Below are 23014 nucleotides of genomic sequence, written 5' to 3'. Positions count from 1 at the left end.
GCTGGCTCATTCGAGAGCGCTGAGACGCAGTATCGTGTTATGCCACCACCATACTATGATGCAGCTGTATCCCTGTCAAAGGCATTTCTCTGCTTCTGTAGAGCACATGGCTGCTCCTCGTGCTTCTGTCATCCCATCCCTAACTGCTCCCCAAGTCTGTCCTCTGCAGCAATAGGACAGCAAACGCACCAAATAACAATGAAACACATGTGCACACAGACACTTGCTCAACATTCAGACTTGCAGCCAAGCCCAGTCAACACATGTAAATAAGCAGAGAAACAGAAAAAGAAGAGTATTCACAATAGCTCTCTTTACCCTAGCAGACACATCACACGTCACACACAGTCTCTCTCATCATCACACACACTCTCTCTGTGTGTTCACACACCCCTACAACCAAACATGCTTGTTCAATCCTTGTTCTGCACTGGCTGGAATCAGACAGGACAAAGAGCTTTTTGGGAGCGAGACATTTCTGAGAGAGTCTGTCCCGCTCTGTCACCCTCAGGAAGGAAGCTCACAGCATGCTGATCCCACTGGAGACAGCAGGCTCTTCTCCGACTCTCTCAGTACTGTCTCACACTCTCTGTTTTATATTGCCGGCTCGGGTGCTTGTGGTTTTGCGCTATACACATTTCTGCAGTACATCAGAAAACCTCTGGCTCAGCCGACGTGCTGCAGAAGGGGGGTTTGTGGATGCAATGTTCAGGAAGCTGCCTGTGTTTTGTTAGTTCCTGTCAGCTTAAGAGATGCATAAGGGCGGGCTCATTTTGTTTGTGTGATTACTGTATCTCTGCTGTGGCTCATTAGATGAAGCAAAGGGTCATCCTCCTGAAAGTGAACATTCAACTCAGCTGTGATAAAAAGTTTTTTGGTTTTTTTTATTTGTAATTTTGGCACCCTCTGCAGCTGTGTATTTTCATTTCAGAGGTACCGCTGACTTTTTATTATCACCATTTCTACGCTGACAAGTCACAATGGAGTGTCCTCAGAGGGCCCACTTTGCTTTTATAACAGATGAGGCTGTATCGTGTCCCAGACAAGCCAGTCAGCCAGCATTCTGCAAGAGCTAACAAATCCAAGCTTTTGATGATAATGCTAGAGATGATGGAGAGAAAAATTAAAAACAAGACATGTTTGTGACGCAGTAACTATTCAGTTCCCTTTTCCTGATCTCTCACGTGTCTCTCCTCTCTTTTCCCTCAATTAAAAACTCACACTTGCTCCTTTGCACCCCCCTCCCCGCAGTAAAAATGATAACAACATCCCTATGCTCACTGCCTTCTTCTTTCACCACAGCCAAGGTGTGCAGTGACCATGGCAACAGACGCCACGGAAACTAAGCATGACATGCTTTTAGAGGTAACCGAATCCAAAGGCCCAGGTAAATAGGAAAAAATGAGTGCTTTTAGCAACATCTTAAAGAGATAGTTTCATCCTCACATCATGAGGATGAAATGGCTTCAGTTTAATGTTTGGGGTTTTTTTTTTACTGTCTCTTTAAGAACTGCACGGTGTGGTGATGGGTTTGACTGGAGGCTTTACGTAGTCGTGTGCTGTGTCCACATTTCTGGCTTCTTTGATCACCTTATTACTAGATTTGATCCTTTCAAGCTGTTTTAAGACATATGATGTGAAAAGATTCAACAGTTATTTTATTACTTTTTTGCAGAAATAACTTGTTTTAAGAGCTGTGATCATCTTCAGATATTAACAACCATACAACCAAGTAAAACAAAACTATATCAGGCCAGTTCACACTCAGTTCAAACATACATTTCCTAGCGATTACTGATTTATGTTATGCTAGCAATTAACTGTAAATCTTTCGCAAGAACCTCTGTGAGATTCTGCTGTTTTTTCAAAAATATTTTCCTTCGTCTCTTGATAGAGAATTGGACTTGGGTGTCTGACTTCTGCTGTCAACTGACTGTGGCGACTGCATGACATTGTCTATGAAATTATTTAGGAACAAAAATTAGAAAAGCTTTTAACCAACGCTAACTGTGTCCTGAGTTAATAACTACAGACTTACTTTACTTCTTTAGAGGCTGCAGAGTATAAAGAAAGTAAGGGGAGTAAATGCAGTGTCAACTGTAATTGTCTAAAACTGGCAGATTCATTATCATTAGGGGATGGTTAGGAATCTGAAAATACCAACTAGATACAGATGGGAAATATTTGTAAGATAAAAAAAAACTAGCAGAGGTCTGAGTCCAGGGGACCAGGGTCAAAACACACCACACTACGACCACATAAACCAAGAGTTAACACCAGTGTTGTCACTAAGTCGTCTACACTGCAGAAAAACATGTCCTTTCTTGTTTCACGCATGGGTGTGTGAGCATGCCCATGGCAGTGCATTATGGGCTTTGTAGCAGAGTAGAAGTACTGGATGGCCCTGATACTGGAAGAGCATGCTGCAGGGAAGCAGAGCCACACAATAATATCATTCACTGCACATAGACAGAAGAAGAGTGTGCCTGAGTATTAAGCATATTGTGAATTTCATCTGTGTTCAATAAAAACACACGTATCTCCATTAAAAAAAAATAATGCTATAGACAATGGCTCACAAAATCGCAAATCTACACAGATTTTTTTTTCCTAAATATATACAGCAAAAGTACTGCCTTCAGCTACATGAGCAGCTTTCAAAGAAATACTAAAGAAACATAAAGAAACACCTTTTGAGAAATAACCTTATTTGACAAATAATAATAATAAAAAAAAAACAGAGTGGTAAATACGTGCATGGCATTTTAACTCTCTCAAGCAAGTATTAAAGATGCCACTTCAGAGTCGAGGACTGGGGAAGTGGGGAAATTAGTTTACTGTATCATTTCCCATGATGCCTCTGCTGTAGTGTGCAGCATCCGAAGTGAAATCCCACACCAGTTGCTACTTATAGCTCTGAAAGGGATACCCAGGAGCCCTGAGAACGCCTGTCTGCACAGTGGTGTAGAGTAGCTTTTGTAGCTCTGTAACCTCACCCACTGCAAGTACACACGCACACACATGCACAAGTAAATGTGCAGACAAAAACAAAGCACACAGTTGAAGGTGTTAATCACATTTTGAAAATATACGTATGTGTTTACATTTTTTCATCTCTATTGTCCTGGCGGGAATAAAGTGTGTTTTTCCTGTTACACAGGGAAAGTTTGGCTTGTTTAAGAGTTTATAACTTCCTGACATGAAAGACGATGAGGAAATAATGATCAACCAAAAGTCCAAAGTCACTTCCATAACTTCAGTGCATGACTCCTTCAATCTTACCAGAACTAACAAATCTTATTACATCTGCACCGTTTTATTGCACTATAGATACATTTAATTGTTCCATTCTGATCTGATGTGGTCAAAAGGCCCGAGTGGCTGTTGAATTTGGGAATCTATGTGAGTAATTAGCTGTCGTAACTCTTCTTGGAGATCTTGGTGAGTTGTGAAAGTATTGAAAATCAAACATGATACACTTTTAACATTAACTTCTGAAGTCGTCCTGAACAGTCAGGATGCGGCTGTGGGATTTCACTGCTTTCCTTTCTATCAGAACCAATCACAGATTTACTTTTGCTTCTTCCAACAAGTCAGAGATTTGTTCACCACTTTTCCAATCCCTTTAATGCGTGTTGTTTATCTTTACAACTTCCTGTAAATACGAGTAAGTATGCACCAAGGAGCCAAGGTTTTCTTCTCATTTCATTTGCTATTTTGTTTTATTTTCTTTGAATTCAATCTACTGCATTTCATTATTTACCCACATGCATTCAGGGACACACCCATGGGCACTGTCTTGCTCATCATTTAGTCTAGGGGCAAGATATAAAGATTGATGATCTGATTGTATGTGGCGGTAGATGTCATCTGTTTTATTTTTCCAACAGAGCGAAGGCGACAGGGCAAATTCCAGCCATTCAGACGGCTCTTTGGAAAGAAGAAGAAGGGGGAGGCAAAAGGACGTCTTGATGGAGCAGAGCTAAAGGCGAGTTTTTCTACTGGGGAAGTATGGAATGGAGTTGTATCTGACAATGAGGAGTCCAATAAAACTCTGAGGTAACTCCATACACTTTCATTTTTACATATATTACATGTACATAAGTTACACATAATGAAACTTAACTCTTGCTCTTGTCATTTTATTATTGCTGATAAAGGCTGCAACCACAGGTCTTATCAATAGTGTGCTTCCAGGCAGAAAGGACAGACAGACTTTACCGATATTTTTCCCTCCCAGAAAAATGAAAGTGTTAGACCGGTTGTGGTTAGTGGTTATTCAACAGTCAGTTGAGAAAAGGATTATGCTCTGCTCAAATACATCCTAAAAAAGATAAAAGACTTCTGCTATAAATAAGTCATTCATTTGTATGTGTAAAATGATTTACAGAGTGATGCTACAGTCCACTCATGATAACTGAATGAATGACTGACACACTGCAACACTGAAGAGGCTCTCATTCTTCTGCAGGGAGTTGAATCCCATTGGATCTCGAGCTCTCTCACACGACAGCATCTTTATCCCAGAGGAACCGGTGACTGAGCCTGGTCTAGATCACAGCATGTCCCAGGAAAACGTCTCAGACAAAGTTAGGAATCTGCAGGTGAGTCTTGTATTGTGTACTCAGTTGTTGTAAGAGTTATCTTCTGCCCACACACGTAACATGCAACCTTTTTTTGTTGGTCAAACAGAAGCAGATAGCACAAGGCATAAAGTTTGGCCAGAGACCTCCTTCTCTGAGGAAAAGTGAAGGAGATGAAGGAAGTTCAGATGAGGAAGAGGTTCCCCGGAGTCCTATGAAGGTTTTGGCCCAGGTAGAAGCCGAGCCAGTAAACACAGAACCAAAGGTAACTTATTAACTTATTCTTATGACAATTTTCTATGTGAACTCTGACAAATGTGAGAATCAGTTGAAGATGAAGACAACAAGTTTGAAAATTAAAACAATCTGGGGCATAGGAGAAAGAAGTGAGCTTACTAGACCTCTGTATCCCTCTCCTCAGCTCTGCTTGAGGCTTACAACTCAATGCCACATTAGCCACAACGTACATAACACTCAATCTTAGTCTGAACTGTCAGCGGTTCAATTGCATTATGGGTAATGTAGGCACCAGGTTTTGACAAGGAAGAAGAATGTTGCCTGAATTGGTGGAGTGTTCTTTTAAGATATTACTTACTGACACCAGATGTGTTTCAGTCCTTAATAAGTGGTCTGTTATTGTGACAAAAGCAGGTCCATGGGGCTCAACAAGCTGAACCACACAGCACCCCAGTGAAGTCCCCGAGGTCCAAACGAGTTCTTCCACCTACTGGTACTATCGAGTCCATCAATCTGGATGCTGTTCCACAGTCTGTCCCTCTCTTGGACAACACTGCTGCCAAGCATAAACTATCCGTCAAACCGAAAAACCAGAGGATTTCCCGCAAGCACCGGAGATTTACACAGGTGAGTGAGAGATAAATTCAAGCTGTGATTTGCCTAATGTGAGTCTTAGCAAGAGGTTTATTTTGTAACATTTTCCACTCAACTCACTGTTTCGATTTAAAAAAATAAAATAGGAACTAATTATATTTTCACATTCTCAGGACCTCCAAGAGGTATCTATTCCTGGTGTGGTGCAAGAGGACCTCGAAGCCACAGGTTTCTCCAAAGATGACCGGTGCAGAACATCTACTGAAGAGTCCTTAGAAAACTTCAAGAAACAGAGACTCCATGAGGAGGAAAGACAGAAGACGAAAAGGAAGAGGGAGCTGGAGGAACAGAGGCTCAAACAGGAGGAGGAGGAGACAAGAAAGAGAGCAGCAGAGGAGCTGAGGCTACGTGAACTAGAGGAGGAGAGGTCTCGTAAACAACAGGAGGAGGAAGAACGAAAGCTTAGAGAGGAAGCAGAGAGAGGCAGGAGGGAGGAAGAGGAGAGAAGGATCAAAGAAGAAGTAGAAAGGAGGCAGCGAGAGGAGGAAGAAAGGATGCAGAGGGAGGAGGAGGAAAGGAGGTTGCAAGAGGAGGAGGAGGAGCGCCGACAGCAGGAGGAGGAGAGGAGACGATTGGAAGAGCAGAAGAGGAAAGAGGAGGAGGAAAGAAGAAAGCAAGAGGAGGAGGAAGAAGCAAGGAGGCAGCAGGAAGCTGAGGCTGCAAAGAAGAGGAGACTAAGAGAGGAAGAAGATGAAAGAAATAGAAAAGAGGAAGCAGAGAAGCTGAGGTTGCAAGAGATTGAGGAAAAGAAAAAAATGGAAGCAGAGGAGAGGTTAAGAAAAGAGGAGGAGGAGCAGAGGAGGTTGTCGTTAGAGGAGGCTGATGATTGCTCAGATCCACAGGAGAGGAAGAGGCGGGCTGAGGAGCTGCGCTGGAGAGAGATGGAGGAGAGACAGAGACCTTTCTCTTTCAAAGTTTCCTCTGGAGAAAAACAGATTTTGTTCCAGAAGGTTAACCTGACGCCTGTTACACCAGCCTCAAGCCACCAGAGTGGTGCCGTAGCGAGAGAAAGCGCCAAGGTTTCCTCTTCTGAAGAACCAGAGTCCCCCAACCTGCCAACATCTCCATATGTGCCCCACACAGCCATTTTAGTGACAGGCGCACAGCTCTGTGGGACAGCTGTCAATTTAGACCAGATCAAAGACACTGCCTGCAAGTCTCTGTTGGGTTTGGGAGAAGACAGAAAGGCCCAGGGCACACCACCAACCAAGAGCAAGACTTCACCAGACCGCAAGTCTGGGAAAACCAAATCACTCAATGAGGCCTCGTTCTCTCCAGACCAGTCCGGTGCAGCTGTCCTGGCAGAATGGGCAAGCATCAGATCAAAGATATTCAAAGGGGTGGAGGAGGGGAAATATGATGACTACCCAGACCCGAGCAAGAACCATCTTCAGTCCAGCAGTGAAGAACAGCCTGCATTCTCTCATACGAACCTCAGGAAGACTATGTCTGCCAGCGCCAAGTTCTCCATCACCCCTGCAAAGAAGAAGTTTGGAGATTCAAACAGGAACTCTGAGGTGTTTGGAGCAGATGATAAGGACATGGGAGAGGAAACTACTATGTCTGATAGCTTCACTGCAGCCTCTACAGCTTCAACCAGTAAACCTCAGAACAGGACCAGTAAAACTGTCCGCATTGCAGAGAGAGGGTCCGAGGAATGTATGTTTGCCAAAGACCTCCCCTCTTTCCTGGTTCCCAGCCCTGGAGCCAAACCTGAGGGGCCAGAGTTGAAGAGCAGGGCTCAGAGTGAGACAGGGGTGTCTGAAAGTAGAGAGGAGGGAGAGGACAGAGTCCAGGACAGTGAGGAGAAGCCCTCACCTTTTGGCATTAAGCTGAGGAGGACCAACTACTCCCTCCGCTTTCATAGTGAACAGTCTACTGAGAAAAGGAAGAAACGATACAGTGCTGGGGACAGCTTTGATGGCGTCCCTTCACCTCTCACCCCTATTGAGCCAGACTCTGATGCTTCCTCTGTCTTTTCTGACAAATCAAGTCCCACTTCGCCTCAAAAAGAAGGTGCAGTTGGCAAGTACTTAAATACATCTGCCTCCCCCGCCACCCCTCGAGCTAAACCACGTAAGTCTACCAGCCCTATTACACCCAGCGAAGGTGAGAAAGTGCTTTCCAAACCACCGCTCTACCGTAGACCAACCACGTCACCCAAACCTGTTGGAGCAGTTCCCACACCTCCTCCATCGCCACTACCCAAAGTGACACATGGGCCCCCCAGTGATGCTGTGATTCAGAGAACAGGGGCTGCAGGATTATCCAGCGAGCAGCTGGTGAACAGGAGTGAGGAACCTTCGATCGCGGCCCATTTGCACCAGAGCAGCCGAAGCCAGGTCCACATGGAAGAGGAACCAAAGGAGAAGAGATCCTTCTTCCCCTCTATTAACATCCCCTGGAGAGAGAAGGTGGACAGAAAGACAGAGCTCATCAGGAGAGGTCAGTCTTTGTGCCAATCAGGAATTTGAAATCTTCATTTTTGGAGCAAAGTCCTTCAACATATAGTGTCTCTGCATGGCTTAAAGGATTAGTTCAACATTTTGAGCAGCAGTTTTGTCTGGAGATAGGTGACAAGATTAAAACCACTCTCATGTCTGTGCAGTAAATATGTATATAGCTACAGCCAGCATCCTGTTAGTTTTAGGATGAAAACTGGAAACAGGGAAAAAGATAGCATGGTACTTTTCAAATGTAACAGACAATCTGTCAGCCCTAAAGCTACTTGGTTTTGAAAGAATTAAACAAACAAGAAATAACTTGTTAATCAGTGGCCTTTGGAGGTGCTGGTAGACAAACCAGTTTGGACAGAGTTGGGCAAGTTAGTTAAGTTACCAAACATGCATGACACTAGTATTGATCTTTGCTATTAACTCAAGAAAGCAAATACACATTTTCCCAAATGTTGAAAATTTACTTTGATGTGGCATGGGTACCAAACCTCAGCACTGTACTTGAAACCAGCTGAAATTTATCTGTAACGTAAAAAACTGAAAACTGTCAAATGCCAAAATCAATATCTGGTCTGGTTTGTCATCCTATTTGCTTTGTCTATATTTTGAAAATGTTATCATTTTAGTATTGGTACAAAAATCCAGTTATCATATTGGACATTGTACTAATGCAATATCTTTAAAACAAAATCTTTCCCTAGCAATATGCCAATGTGTATGTGTTCCCCCACAGAGAAACCTTCACTACAGAGCAGGCACTCACTGGACAGCTCCAGGGTCCAAGAGAAGGAGGCTGGGCCCTTGTGGATCACATTGGCTCTACAGAAACAGAAGGGCTTCAGGGAGCAGCAGCAGAATCGAGAGGAGCGCCGTAGCCAAAGAGAGTCCAAACTGGTCGAAAAACAAGCTAGGGACAGTGTATGTGTAATAGATTGCACCTTTACGCACTTTATAATATCCCTTGTGACATTTACATTTATAGAATTTTATAGAATTCCATATCTCTACTGTAGGTTACACTGGTCAGCCCAACAGAGAGCAAAGGAAGTGGGAGCACCAGTCCCTCCTCTAAACCTCAGACACCAGAGGAACCCAAGAGACCCGACAGCCTCCTGGGACGATTTGAGCGCCGAGAGCACCTGAAAAAAGCCAACACTTTACCCAGCTCTGTCACTGGTAAGGATCTGCACATTGAGGATGTAAGTGTAAGAATAATAAAGCCGTATAGTGTCGAAATTATTATTTAATTGATTTATTTTAGGTTTAAGGTTGTAAGGCTATAAATTGTATGATGAACAATTTGAAGACATCACGTGGGATCTGGAAAAGTTTTCACTATTTGCTGACGTTATATAGACTAAAAATATAATTGTTAGATTAATTAATAATAAATACACACATCCCTAAATGTTTTTTTACAGTACGACAACTATTGTAAATATTTTTAAGGATTTGTTATGGAGTATAATTTTTTGTTTCAAATAAATTTTACAGTAGGCTATCTCTTGAACAATTAGTCGATAAAACATTTGGTTGATTGACAGAAAATAAATCAATGAGCATTGGTCATTTTCCACCCAGAAATAACAAATATTTACTGGCTCCATGTTTTCAGAAGTAAGACTTTGCTGCTTTTCTTTGTTTTACAAATTAATTAATTAATTTGGGGTTTGGGACTGCTGGTCAGACCAAACAAGACATACACTCACCTCGTGCTTTAGGAAATTGGCATTTTTCACTGTTTCCGGACACTGAAGAAGTCAATATATATAGAAATAAAATCTGAAGACTAACTGTGAAAATAATAGTAGTAATATCAATAGGGGTAGCAGCTAAATCAGTTTCATTAATCCTCTTTCATAAAACATACTTAAAGGGATGTACAAATGCATGTGTAATTTTTGTCTCCGATTTGATGTTTCAGTTGAGATTGCAGACTCTACACCATCGCCACCTGCTGTCAAAGAGGTGTCAAAGCGCTTCCCCTCCAGTGACTCTCCGCAGGTGTCCACAGAGCCAGCCTGGCTGGCCCTGGCCAAGCGAAAGGCCAAAGCCTGGAGCGACTGTCCTCAGATCATCAAATAACACCCCACCCCAGCTTCACACCGGGCTCTGGCCTGCACTGAGACTGCCGACTGCCCACAGGCTCTGAGACACCCCGAGAGTCACGATCACCTGCCCCCTCACCAAACCTCACCATGAACATCCTCCTGACTGTGAAACAAGTAAAGCCCTCATCATCCAATAACCCCACACACTGGCCGGTACTATTATCATGTTAAAGTGCGCTTCACTTTCAATTATTCAAATACAGCCACACAGATATATGTAAACAATTGTTGCGTGCATGCACATAATGTATTCAAACACACATTTATATGTCCCAAAAAGACACAGCTAGAACAAACATGTCGCAGTCCAGGGAGTCCTCAGCCAATCACAACCATGGCTGGCCACTGCAATAGCCAACCCCATTTTATAAAATTTTGTAGCCAACTGCGTCACCATGGTTGTAAATTAATCATTTGCTCAACACAATAAAAGGTGAAACACGGCATTAGAGAGTTGAAGCTCTGACATATGACAGTGTTTGATCAACAAAGGGTAACTGTCTGAATCGTGTTTTAAGGGCTACCAGTAACAATAACTGCACCTGCTCGATCTGCTTCTGGACGGCTGATGGAAGTGTTACAGGCATCCTCTGTGCCCTAGTTGGTATTATTTATGTAAAGCCGCTGATTTATCTATGTTGAATCAATACTGTATCTCCTCTCTGAGCCTTGTTTGTCATGTACAAAAGAAGACTTTTTTTCTGTGTTTTTTTTAAACTTGTACTCTTAGCATAACAATTCTCACTGTGTCCGTGACGACTGTGATAGCTGTCAAAGAGGCTATTGTACTATCCCATCATTATAAAGCAAAGAATCTGTCATAAACACACGGTGGGTGCACCTGAACACAGCACTTAAGACCACAAGTGTTACTGGGCATTTACAGTGAAGTGCACATTATCCTCACAGCTGTGTGATGATGCGATGTGGACTTTTTGCTTTGCTAATGGAGACAGACACGACACCTGCTTGCTGTAACATACTATTTTTGTAGCTGTCCTCCTGTAACACACTTGTGGTTGTAGGCTTCACTTCTTTGTAAATGTGATATGGCATTTCTTCTATACCCTCCCTCCCAGTTCTCATTTCCTGCCACTCACTTAATGATCTGTACGTATGTAAGTATGTACTGTATGGAAGTCAAAGACGTTACCAGAGCTTTGATCAGAAAGAGTCACTTTGTCATTTTGTTTCTAACGTTGGTCGTGCACAATAGTGTAGTGTACGCAGTGTTATATGTAACAAGAAAAATGTTTGGTATTATTTGCACTTTTTTTGTCCCACTTAGAGATATTCATGAGAAAATTCTTAAAGAGATACAAAATGTTATGAATAATGTAAATTAAATACTGATGTCTGAACTGAAAGACCTTGGACTCATTATTTCCCTGAACTTTAATTAAAATTTGTTTCCCAAAGCTCCACTCTGGCAAAGACATAAAAACCATCAGTTATAAAATGAGTGCAAAGGCACTTTTTATCCTTCTAAGTTTCTTCTTTGGCAGTCAGATTTAAACAATACACATAGTCATTGCGGCACCCGATTACAAGAAACTGTCCCCACACCACAGGGGATGAAAACAGCTCCCCAGGTAGATGGAATGAAGCCAACATTTGGCCATCTTGCCCATCCAGGATCCATACTGTGCCATCTGTAGAGGCCAGTGCCACCAGAATCCCCCTTCTGCCCACAACAGAGCCATCAAACACACATGGACTGGAGAACACCTTCCCTGTGGTCCGGAAAGTCCAAACTAAAGAGCCGTCTGCGCAGTTCAGACAGTACAGGCAACCATCGTGTGATCCACACAGGACCCTCTGCTGGTCTGGTGTGACACACGGAGAGGAGAAGACAGGTCCTTTTGTTAAAAACTGCCAAACCTGGAGAGAGACAACAAGAGTCTTTTAAATATTACAGTATTTTAAAATGGCTTTGAGTCAATTTGCTTTTGTAAGTTGTAAATTGTAAGATGTCAGCCGTGGCAACACTGTGGTTACAGCAGGTGCAGTTTAATACTACAAGTCCCAGAATTCTACTCCTGTCTGAAATCAAACAGAAAAATAGTGAAATGTTCAGTTAGCATTAGTAGTAACTGCACACATTTGTTGTGGGAGACTCAGCAGTAAATAATGAGGCTAATATCACTAAGAGTAAAACTGTAACAGCGGATTACACACTGCATTGTTTCCTGTAAATCCCTCGTGTCGTCATGTGAAGGCAATGTGAACCCAGTGACGGACTCTGACACTTACAATGAAAACAGAGGGGCAATTATATAATGCAAAAAAAAGAAAAAAAAAAACAAAACACTGAATGATTGTTGCCGAACAAAATGAAATAGCATTGAAAACCATTTCATGAAAATCTTAAGGATTTTAACTTTAACACAGAATGTTATACTCTTCCTCATTTTGGCCTAAAATCTCACATAGCACATAAATTAATGACATCTGTAATTTGTTGTTATTCAAAGCAACAAACCTTAAATATCACTTTAATGATCTGAAATACAGTAAGCTGAGCAGATAAGATTAAACAACCCTTTCTATCTAAAGATCAGTTTGGCTCAGTTTCACCAAAGAGACAAAGCATTTTTAAAACGTTGGTAACAGTAGACAGTGGAGGAAAACACCACTGGCTTCTCACCAGTTTCCCTCTGTTACTGAAGCAGCAGATATTTCCATCCACCGAACCGATCATCACATGACCAGAGGAGCCGTTTGGCGATGAAAAGAACGGGATGTCTCTACAGTACGCCCACAGGACCTCTCCACTGTCCTGAGACAGGAAACAAAAACACTATGTGGCAAAATGTTCAGAATGTTCCTCTGTGAACAAAACGCTTACTGCGGTTTGGTATTTTCTTTACTCACGGGGTTGAGACAGAGGAGGTGACCTCCCAGTGAAGCCGCATACAGCTGCCTGAGTGAGGTATGGAGGTAAGGGGAGGAAAACACAGCTCCACCCCCACAGTGACGCCTCCAAACACACTGCTGAAGCTGGAGACAAACAACACATGCCTATGCCTTCATTTCTCTGTACCTCGTTTACCAGTTTAGATAACTTTTACTTAAACAGAGAGGAAACTACTTCAGTGTCACATACGCAGTGACAGGTCACAGCAGACAACATCTGTACATCAGCAATGCTACCGACGTACATTTTATAAGCAGGAGTATTTTGTAAGCCCTATGTGTTGAAGCACTCTCGGGTTTGGGTTTTTCTTTTATCCTTTTCCTATGGGGGTTGTAAAACGATGGAGTATCATGCTGAGTCATTCAGCATATGTGGTCCTCGATTTGTTGCAAGTGATGAGTCAACAGTTCCTATTGATGCAGCGCTGAGAAACTACTCTACATAGGGCCTTACAGACCATATGTTAGATTCTAAAATAAAAGTTTGAAGGTTGAAATGAAAGGCACATTCTCCTTGTTTCCGCAGTATTGAAAGTGACACCACGGAACTGTGCAAACTCACCGACGCACTCACCTTTGGATTCAGGGCGTAAACGTGCCCATCATGTGAGCCCACTACCACCAGACCTGTGAGGGGATCCAAAGCAGGAGAGCTCTTCACCGCATCCCCCGTCTCAAACGTCCACCGTGTCTTTCCAGACACAGCACACAAAAAATACACACAGCCATCGTAGCAACCTGGGAAAATCCAAAAATAAATCCTAAAGGCAAACAACATACAGTCAGTTATTTCATTTTTTTTTACACAGTATTTGGAGAGCTTATACTGACCTACAACCACGAGGGTCCCGCAGTGAGACACTGCAGCCGAGGCTTCGATTCTGTCCCCAAGAACCCGTTCCCACAGAAGGCTCCCAGTGATCAGGTCTAAAGCCTGGATCCTGTGAGAGTGGGAGCCTATGAACACTGTTGTTTTACCCTCGTCTGACCTCTGACCTGTCCTGTCTTGTAGTAGAAACACCGGAGAGGCGTCCACACATCTGCCTGTGTCTGAGGACCAGCTCAGACTGAGGCCCAGAGCATCGCCTCTGGGTTTCTTACTAGAATCCTTATCTCCAAGTGTATCAGCCTGGAGGCTTTCATTGGTCTCTGGATCTTTAATTTTCATCTCAATCACCTCACCTGCTCGTCTTATAACTTTAACAGCTTGCGTCTCCTCTGCTGCTCTCCTGGAGTCTTTGCGTTCTCTCTTTGCTGCTGCCACCACAGAGGGAGCATCAGTGTGACGTTTCTTGGCCTCTGACAGCGATGACGGACTGTTCTCATGCGGCGGCATCAGTGTTAGTCTTGCAACATGGTGCAATATGTCAGAGAAGGTCCCATCAAGTATAACCTCCAAAAGGTCTGGTGAGGTCACTCCCACAGCAGTGGTGATGTCTTCACAAAGGTGCAGCGCCTTCAGAGAATCTCCTCCACTCAACAGGAAGTTGGATTTTTCATCAGTGGTCGTGCCTGTGGGAAGGCCTAAAATTTCCTGTTGATATGTGGTTGAGCATAGACATATTTAGCCAACAGCTTAAACCAGGAAGTATTTAAATGTGGAGTTATGTTGTGAAAAGTAGAGGAATACCTGCCACAAGGACTGAAGAGTTTGCTTTAGTTTGGTCACGTCTCCCCGCGAAGAATCAGACCGCAAACACTGTCTCTGTCTTTGGTATATTTTCATGAGAGCCTCTATGTCTACTTTACCTGCGATAAAACAAACATAAGGAAAATCGTGACATTTGAATGACTGGATCTCTCCCTGGGTGTGACTGTGTGTCGAATGCTCACCGTGAGGAGTCAGACATAATGCTGGGACCAGCACCAGTGCGTCAGGAACGCTGTAAGACGGCAGCAGCAGAGACAGCTGGCTCAGGATGAGTCTGTTCAGGTCTCCATCTGCACCGCCTGTCTCAGCCTGGTGGTGCTTCACGGAAGAAGGGAGGTTTTCCCGAAGCTCACCCAAGGGTCTTTGTTCAACATGCTCCTGCACAGATGCAATAGGACAAGCTGCTTCTGCCTCTCCAGATGTGGACACCACGACAAAGGCAAGCAGTCGAAAGCCTTCATGCAAACCCACGGCACAGGCCCCCACCCGAGGCAGACTCGATATGAGCTGGAGGAGCAGAGATGCTACATTAATACTTTGCTGAAAAAATGTAAAGCTTTCTATGGTTACAATCAGTTAAAACCTCTTAATTACAACACACAAAAACTGTTTCTATCCAGTCTTTAAAGGGACTGTTGACATTTCTTTCGATAAAAAACAGAATGCTAATTTTTGTAACTGATTATGATGTTATTGTTATCTTAGTTCATTCATGTATTTACATAAAATAAAAAATAAAAATGAATCCTGTGGAGTATTCATTTAAATAATATCTGTCTCAAATCATAAACTACTCATGAAAAACTGCACCACCAGTAATTTCCTTATATATTCTTATTTTTCATATTGTTATACATTTCACTGCTTTTCTTCTTTTCATTTTTTTTTAAAAATCTCATTTAATTAGTTATTATTTTATTTTCTTGTCTTTTGAGCATCTCATACTGTACATACAAGATTATAACCTCCTTGTTTCTGAACTCTCGAACTACTCATGTTCCCATTGCACTACTGTCATTTGCACTACCCTGTCAGTCATTTGCACTACTGTTTATACTGTTTACACTGATGTTTATACCATCTACTGTTTTTTATATTCTACTGTTTTTATATTATATAGCGTTGTTTATATTTATATTTATTTTGTTAGGCAATTGGGCTTATACCGGGACTGGGGAAACTAATTTCGTTCCACTCATGTTCTACGTGTGTGAAATGACAATAAAGCTCCTTGAATCCTTGAATCCACTTGAATATCGCTAAATTATGGCCATTGTCAGTTCAAACACTGAACTTATCAACATCACAACAGATAACAGTGTGCAATGTAAAAGGTATCCCTCAGAGATGAACCCACAGAAAATGATCACCCAGCTCTCCTCAGCTCTAACGACCGTTTCGACACCCTTCAGCTTGTCGTTTTGGTTATGTTATTAAGATCAATATTTTTGTTTCACTCTCACTGCTCTCGTTAGCATTGCGTTCAGCAGCAACGGGCAGCTGTTTTCAGTGAAAAAGCTCTAATAAATCCACTGTCTTCTCAAGCCACAGCACAGACAGACTGCGTTAGCAACTGGCTGGTGAACACAGAGGAGCATTTAGACGCTAAAGAGATGTTTTTCACAGGATTTGGTGAAAACCAAAACAAAGCTAAATGGAGAGTAAATATTACATTGGTCAGATGGACACAAACATGATTTCATATAAATGCTAATGTTGTTTTGTGTCTGCTGAATACGTTAATAAGCAAGGCTTAGCTAACACATTCATCTGTTGAGAAATTACAGCTTCAACAGCACTTTAAGATTTCATTCTCTCTCTCTCTCTACAATGAGAAACATTTTAATCACTGAAACTTCAGAGACAATATTTTCACTTAACCACTTATACCTCTTCATTGCCTTTGATGTCATAAAGTGAATTTATTTATTGTGCTTCTATGTGACACTAAAATAACTATTACAGTATTATTCATATATGGCAAAATACAGTATATACATATTAAAACGTCTTACTTGTTGCAAGCTGTCCAAGTTCACCCGTTTTCCGTGGCGTTTAATCAGCCGGTCTTTCCGTCCGAGGTAGCACAGCTGTGCGTCTTTAACATTAACCCAGTCTCCACTGGCTCTCATTGTCCCTGGGATGACAGTCTCTTCATTGTCCAGGAGACAAACCCTGTTCTCTCCACCTGCACCAGTGATCGTAGTGATTTGCATGGATTTTGGTCACTGAAATAAGGTTTGCATGTATGCATCAGTGAGCTCTCTCTCACCTATGAACACCTGTCCTTCACCCTCTGCAACAATGCACCCATGTTCGTCTCTTACTTCCACCACTGTATCCATCAGAGGACTCCCAAGAGGCACAAAGGAGCTGAAAAGCATGCAGTGTTCAATAAAGCTTTACTGACTGCAACTTGTATAACATGTGGATTTAATAAGTCATTTTAAACAGGGTTCACTCACAGATCACTGCACTGCAGAAGAGACTCTGGTATTTTGTAAGAGCAGGCCCAGCAGGACACTTCAGTTATACCGTAGATATTGTAAATGTGGGTTTTGTTTTCCTTGTGCCTCCAGCTGCTCAACAGAGCTGGTGAGGGGCAGGCCTCTCCGCCCAGAGCCAACACCCGCACGGACGAGCCAGATGATAACACTTCCCGCTTTAAGATTTGGTGTCCAAAACTGACCAGCAGAGTCGGCGTGACCTGTGGTAACAAGAAAAAACACAACACATTATAGTGAACGAAAAATCTTCCAGGCAAAACAGTTTCTTTACACCCGCCTGTAGGACAGTCGTCTTGTGATCAGTGAAGAGCAGCTGAGACAGTCTGCTGGGCATTTTCTTGATCACAGTGGGGACAATGAGGAGCTGAGCTCCAGACGATAAGGCCAGGAAGATATCCACCACAGAGGGGTCAAAGGTTAAGGGTGAGGCGAGGAAAACCACGTCATCTGCTCTCATCTGAAACAAAGATCTGAGCCAAGAAAGGTTCCCTTTTTAATGTGCTTTTAAATAAGTATCAAAATAATAATGCTTTAGAGACCCTTCAAGGCAAAAAGGAAGAAACACTCACCTCAGGTGTAGTATATTAGGGAGTATACACTTATGTGGCACCCTCACTATCTTTGGAAGGCCAGTTGTTCCTGATGTGTGCAACACATATGCCAAGGCTATGTGGCCAGCCTCCTGATGGAGACCAGCACCACCTGCTGTCTGAGCTCCGGTTTCTTCTAGTAGTCCTTCGGGCTCTGGCAGTGGCTTGAATCGTATCAGGGTTAGTCTTAACCTGGGCAGCACCACACAGACCTCCACCGATATGTGTTTCATTAGAGCTGCCTGAAATCGCTTGACAGAGTGAAAGGAGGAAATGAATCAATTTAAATATTCATACCAAGTGAATACTTCATGTTAATACTGTAAAACAAAATGCTATCTAACAAAGGCACCTGTAGTATATACACTTCGAATGGGATTTACAGGAAACATGATAAAAAACATTGTTTGGACATGTCAGTCAGGTCTTGTAATTTAATTAACTGAATGTTTGTGCACCACTAACACATAACAACAAATGTAGTGGGTGCTGCATTACTGGTTTATATTTTATGGCCCCGTCTTACTGGCTGCAAGTGTCAATAGGGGATAAAGATTTAACATAAAATATTACGAAATGTGGCATTCAAACAAGTAGTGATTATCGTTAGTGTTGTTTTTACATTGATAACGTATGAACTATGAAACCTGCAGGATGTCAGTCTTCACAGCACAGTACTTGAGCCCACACCGGTTCATGACCCTGGCAGAGAGGAGTCCCGGAGCTTCTGGGTCCAGTGGGACATAAGCAGCAGGTGACTGCAGGATACTGGCAGACAACACACAATCATTTATCATCTTTCACTTTACGCAGCCGTTCACCCAAGACATAACTTATTTAACGTGTCACAGAAGTTCAAACTTGTTTTTATAACACACACTCACATATTCACTGCTCAGATTTTTGTTTAATTGAGTAAATATGGTGAACTCACCCCAGAATCCAGACAGGTATGAATAAATCATCGCAGCAACACAGGCCAATCACGCCGTTATTAGGGGAGCAGTTCTTTCGCAGGATGTGAGACAGCTCATCGGAGAGTTCAATCAGTTCTCGGTACAACAAAGACACCGGGCTCCCCGATACTGACCCGCTGTCATATATCACAGCTTCTCTGTCAGAGTGCACAGAGGCAGCGGCGGATACAAGCTCCTGCAGTGTACGCGCAGCCATACTGATGAGAGGTTCACGGACCAAGCGTTCCTCTGTGGGCGATGATTCCGGACAATAACTTACAGTTCATGTGTTGATGCACTTAATGTGTAATCCAGACGATGGAGGGTTGTTTGTGTATATCCAGGTGGAGCTCCGACATATCAGCGAGACATACTGTTTGTCGCGTGAAGATGATGTTTCAGACAAAAATGACGTCACACTAATGGCTATTTCACTTGCTTCTGTAATACTCACGTACGGCTAAATTCGGGAAGTCTTACTTATCACGATCACTCAACAAAACCATACAAAATAAAACACAGGATTTCTGGGTTGATTTGTTCAGTTACAAACAAACTGGCGACATTACGTGCGGGCATGTGTTTGATGTGCTCACGGTGTTATTGCACATCAAGTTGATAGACACATTCTCCTCGATATATTACTGACACAGCGTGACATGTGTAATAGTAATCTAAAATTGAAATCCTGTTATTTGTCTTGTTTAAGATGTTCTGACTTTCAAATGTTTTAAATATTCAAGGGTGCTATTTGGGAAATCATAATTTCCTAGCAAACAGGAAGGCAACATGTACTCCCGTCCAATCATCTGTTTCCCTTCTGTGACGAAAGAATTTTGAACTTAAAGCGCCTTTTGTTTTAGATCAGTTAGCCTACTACTTCCATCATCTCTCACCGTATTTTGCGTATTTTATATGCAACATGGACTTGCATTTGAAAAATCATCTATATTTAAATAGCCTTAACTACAAAAGGTCACTGGATCGAATCATAGACAAGGTGTGTGATTGAGGCTGTCCGGTGGTGGTATTGTATCCGTTAGCAAGTGAAGTGAAGCAGCTAACGTTAGCTTAAGAAAACCAACTTTAAGAACTACGAAGACGTGATAACTCGATTTTCTCACTCCTCCAATTGCTTTCAACAGTATTCAAAGCTTCAGTACCAAGACGGGGGGATAGAGGTGGACCTCAATGATACAAATTCCCAGAGTAAGTTCACTGACAGTTACAAAGCAATTACAACATTTTTCCTGCCGATAGTTTAATGTAAGGGACTGTCGCCATGCGTTAACGTTAACATTAGCTCATATACAACTTTACAATAACGTCATGCGGATGTGTATTGTAACGTTACAGAAATAAACAGGCCATTTGAAAATGAATACGACAAACAATTGAAATGAATAATGTGTGAGCATGTTTAATGATTGAAATAATTCGTAGTTGTCCTGTGACCTGGCCTCATTGTGCTGTCTTTTCTGTCTTTACTTCCTTGCATGGTGAAGCAATTGAACGCTACATGAAGCTGTCAAAAACGGAGCTGAACAGTCTGGAATCGAAGGTTTGGGTCGCTACGAACCTACTGTGTAGCCATATGTGACACAAGTGAATTCAGATATGAAATATTGCGTACAGCTATTGTAACTGAACATTTGTCCTGTCTTCAGAGCCTGACAGATCTGAGAGACGAGTCACTGAGAGTTAAGTATCTGTATCTTAAAACCACAGAAGAAATTTGCAGAGATGTTGTATATTTATTAATCTGGTTAATTTGATATTTCTTACCACAGCCCAGGACATTACAAGAGACTCTCAGGTAAACGTACTGTATTTATTTTAACAGTTCTGTATTGAATATTTAGTATAAGTCAAATTCATAATGATGTATCATCAACAGCTGGACTTCACACATCAAGATGGTGGAGCTGCTGAGACTTGTGTTTCTAGTGTTTCTTCTACCCAATTTTCTGTGGAGGATGATGGTAAGAACAAAAAAAGCAACAGGCAGACTTTTGAAACACAACGTGAGAGAGTAAGCTATTGTCCCATGATATAAGGGTGACACTTCTTTTCTCCCTTTTGCGACGTACAGGGATGGATAGGAGTGATACGACTCAGCGGACCGCGAGCTCGTTGAATGAGAGTCACAGAAACCTTTCTGAGACAGAGCTGCAGCCGGAGGATCAAGATGAGGAACTGGAGATGTCTCTGAGAAGTCATGGCAGTTCTTTGGCCGAGCTCTATCCCAGCATGATCAGTCGAATAGAGAGAGTCTGGCATCGGCAGCATGTCTCTGAGGCTGCCGTGTCTGTGCTGAGGAGGTACCGCAGATGGAGACAGCAGCCAAACAGAAGCTATCTCAACAACACTTTCACTGTAACACTGAGACACAACAACCCAAAAAAGATGATCAACAAGATGTTGCTCAAGGAGAGTTCATCAAACAGCCCTGTGAAAATCCAGGTCAGGGGAACCGATGCTACTCCTCGATCTCCCTTGCAGACGGTTGCCAATCTACAGGGTTGGCAAGCACAGTCTCCTGTTAGGGTGAAAGGCTCAATGAGAAGAGAGCACAACCAGCCTATCCTCGTCATGGACCTCTCTGGTTCCTCGGAAATCTCTAAACTAAGAGAGATCTCCCTGAACGAGACCTTCAATGTGTCCCAGCTGGGAGATAAGCCCTCCACTTCTGCTGTCAGTCCCTCACGACCTTTGTATCCCACTGTGAAAGCATCCTTGGACCTGTCCCTCTGGTCTAAGAGGCCGTCTCTCACTGCAGACTCACCACAGACTGATGGGTGCTCCATGTATGCATCACACACCACCGCTATTACAGAGAGGCCAGACATCTACAGTTCCCCACTCAGACAGAGTCCCTTAAAAGCAAGGATGATGACCAGCCTCAGTAGATCACCTCATACCTTTTCCCGAAGCCCCAGAGCACATTCTGTGGAAAGCTTTTCCAGAGAGCCTAAGAGATCCAGATCAATGTCCACGTCCCTCTCCTCCCCTCCACAAAAGCCATCTGTGGCACAGAGGATGCTTTACCCTCAAGACTCCCATCATTCATCCCAGTCACAGCTGCGTTCACCTCAGTCAGCCACAGCAGCAGGTCGTCACAGGCTCCGGCGGCACCTTTCCTTCGACTCCTCCGTGCCATCTACTCGCATCTTTTACTCCCCAAAGGAGCTTGATGAGGGTTTTATAAAACTTTACCACAAATTTGTCTGCCAGAGCAAATCGTCTTTCTTTAATAGGCTTCCGTGCCGTTTCTGTGCTAGAAGCTCAGAGGCCAGCAGAAGCCACTCCTCCTCAGCTCTGGCTGCCCTCGCCTTGTCACCACACCGCTCCGTCTTGAGGAAACGCCTCAGGGAGATAAGCTGGGGCAGCCACCGCCAGTCCAAACGCTCCAGGGATGAGTACTGCACATCCTCGCCAGGATCCAAGCGCCATAGTAACGAAATGCTGAGGCGCCGTCTCTCTCCATCTGAATATGAGCAGTCCCATTGTGGCATCTCCTTCAGCCCAAGTAAAAACAGCATGTTTCAAAGATTCAGCACCCAGCAGCGCTCAGGAGACACGCAAACTTGGATGAGTCCGGTTCGCAACACATCTGCATCTGAGCTTTCTGGCCTGGGTGAGCATCCTCTGTAAAACTGTTTGTTTCAGAAGTCCTGTTTGCTGTTGTTTAAATGTTGAATCCTTCTATCAGATTCCTGTAGTCATTGTTATGTTTCGCTCAACAGGAGGTTCATTTGAGAGCAAAATGGCCAGTGGATATTCCCCAAGGTGATTATAATCCTATGTATGGTGCTCTTTTATGCCTTTGCAGCATTGCTGTGTTCTCACAATCACTCTCTCCTTTTTCCCCCCCAACATGTGCAGAAAATGGTGGTGAGCAGGGACTAACATCAGCTCACCCGCAGAAGGAAAACTATTCAGTTGTGTAACAACTGCGATTGTAAAAGGATTCTGTAGCAGCGTGACGCTTCACATTCACAATAACTAACAGGTGACAGTGGGAGCAAATAAAAGTTATTTCTTCTAGTTGCCGCAGTGTGAGTTCAGTAAGTTGTCTTACTAAACTGCTGAGATGTTTTAATGTCCAAATTGTTTGTGTTTTTTTAAAATCCTAATTAGTGTCCCTGTTTGGATGTTGTATTTTGTATAAACACCATTAGAAAGATCTGTTAAAGTGATTGTGCTTTCACTGTTGAGTGTCCTCCAACCATATGTTTTACTGTTTGTGCTCTGATGCATGGTCACCCAAGTTAGCAGTTTTGTGTTTTTCTTGTAAAATTCTGTTCATTATTAAAGTAAATTGTGTCAAAGTGAAAATGAAGTCTCTGAAAC

At 42.9% G+C, this 23014-nt stretch overlaps 3 protein-coding genes across 4 annotated transcripts; 2 read left to right on the top strand and 1 right to left on the bottom strand.

The window, feature by feature from the left end:
• Nucleotides 1–3521: 3521 nt before the first annotated feature.
• cracd (capping protein inhibiting regulator of actin dynamics) lies at nt 3522–11403 on the top strand. Its single transcript, XM_046390743.1, has 8 exons — nt 3522–4059; nt 4472–4604; nt 4693–4848; nt 5232–5447; nt 5588–7919; nt 8664–8848; nt 8944–9106; nt 9855–11403. Exons 2-8 carry the CDS (start codon nt 4563–4565, stop codon nt 10013–10015), a joined length of 3255 nt encoding a protein of 1084 aa, XP_046246699.1. The 5' UTR covers nt 3522–4059; nt 4472–4562; the 3' UTR covers nt 10016–11403.
• A 9-nt stretch (nt 11404–11412) lies between these two features.
• aasdh (aminoadipate-semialdehyde dehydrogenase) lies at nt 11413–19073 on the bottom strand. 2 transcript variants are annotated; one of them, XM_046390741.1, is made up of 14 exons: nt 18640–19073; nt 18353–18473; nt 17685–17956; nt 17393–17585; nt 17074–17315; nt 16881–16981; nt 16624–16796; nt 14791–15115; nt 14588–14706; nt 13789–14491; nt 13532–13695; nt 12916–13041; nt 12689–12820; nt 11413–11922 (listed from the first exon to the last, which is right to left on the bottom strand). In XM_046390741.1, the coding sequence occupies exons 1-14, from the start codon at nt 18876–18878 to the stop codon at nt 11527–11529; spliced, it is 3306 nt and encodes a 1101-aa protein (XP_046246697.1). In that variant the 5' UTR covers nt 18879–19073; the 3' UTR covers nt 11413–11526. The 2 variants fall into 2 exon arrangements, with proteins under 2 accessions (XP_046246697.1, XP_046246698.1); XM_046390742.1 differs by lacking the exon at nt 18640–19073 and having other exon boundaries at nt 18328–18467.
• A 414-nt stretch (nt 19074–19487) lies between these two features.
• On the top strand, nt 19488–23003 carry si:dkeyp-117h8.4 (uncharacterized protein LOC572032 homolog). Its single transcript, XM_046390744.1, has 9 exons — nt 19488–19661; nt 19807–19870; nt 20167–20222; nt 20329–20362; nt 20452–20477; nt 20559–20643; nt 20754–22298; nt 22408–22450; nt 22547–23003. The coding sequence occupies exons 1-9, from the start codon at nt 19584–19586 to the stop codon at nt 22557–22559; spliced, it is 1944 nt and encodes a 647-aa protein (XP_046246700.1). The 5' UTR covers nt 19488–19583; the 3' UTR covers nt 22560–23003.
• Nucleotides 23004–23014: the final 11 nt, after the last annotated feature.

Source organism: Scatophagus argus, chromosome 6 (genome assembly GCF_020382885.2).
Source record: "Scatophagus argus isolate fScaArg1 chromosome 6, fScaArg1.pri, whole genome shotgun sequence".
Taxonomy (NCBI): Eukaryota; Metazoa; Chordata; class Actinopteri; family Scatophagidae; genus Scatophagus; species Scatophagus argus.
The sequence above is the reverse complement of the archived record's forward strand: the minus strand, read 5'-3'. Positions and strand labels throughout refer to the sequence as shown.

Coding starts and splice junctions, on each gene's coding strand:
- aasdh (XM_046390741.1), bottom strand. CDS start 18,878: ATGGCTGCGCGTACACTGCAGGAGCTTGTATCCGCCGCTGCCTCTGTG. Junction 16,982..17,073: donor CTTCTGCAGTGCAGTGATCT/GTGAGTGAACCC, acceptor CATGCTTTTCAG/CTCCTTTGTGCCTCTTGGGA. Junction 12,821..12,915: donor ACCTCCTCTGTCTCAACCCC/GTGAGTAAAGAA, acceptor TTCCTGTCTCAG/GACAGTGGAGAGGTCCTGTG.
- cracd (XM_046390743.1), top strand. CDS start 4,563: ATGTCCCAGGAAAACGTCTCAGACAAAGTTAGGAATCTGCAG. Junction 5,448..5,587: donor AGCACCGGAGATTTACACAG/GTGAGTGAGAGA, acceptor TCACATTCTCAG/GACCTCCAAGAGGTATCTAT. Junction 8,849..8,943: donor AAAAACAAGCTAGGGACAGT/GTATGTGTAATA, acceptor TCTCTACTGTAG/GTTACACTGGTCAGCCCAAC.
- si:dkeyp-117h8.4 (XM_046390744.1), top strand. CDS start 19,584: ATGGACTTGCATTTGAAAAATCATCTATATTTAAATAGCCTTAACTAC. Junction 20,478..20,558: donor ACATTACAAGAGACTCTCAG/GTAAACGTACTG, acceptor TATCATCAACAG/CTGGACTTCACACATCAAGA. Junction 22,299..22,407: donor ATCTGAGCTTTCTGGCCTGG/GTGAGCATCCTC, acceptor TTCGCTCAACAG/GAGGTTCATTTGAGAGCAAA.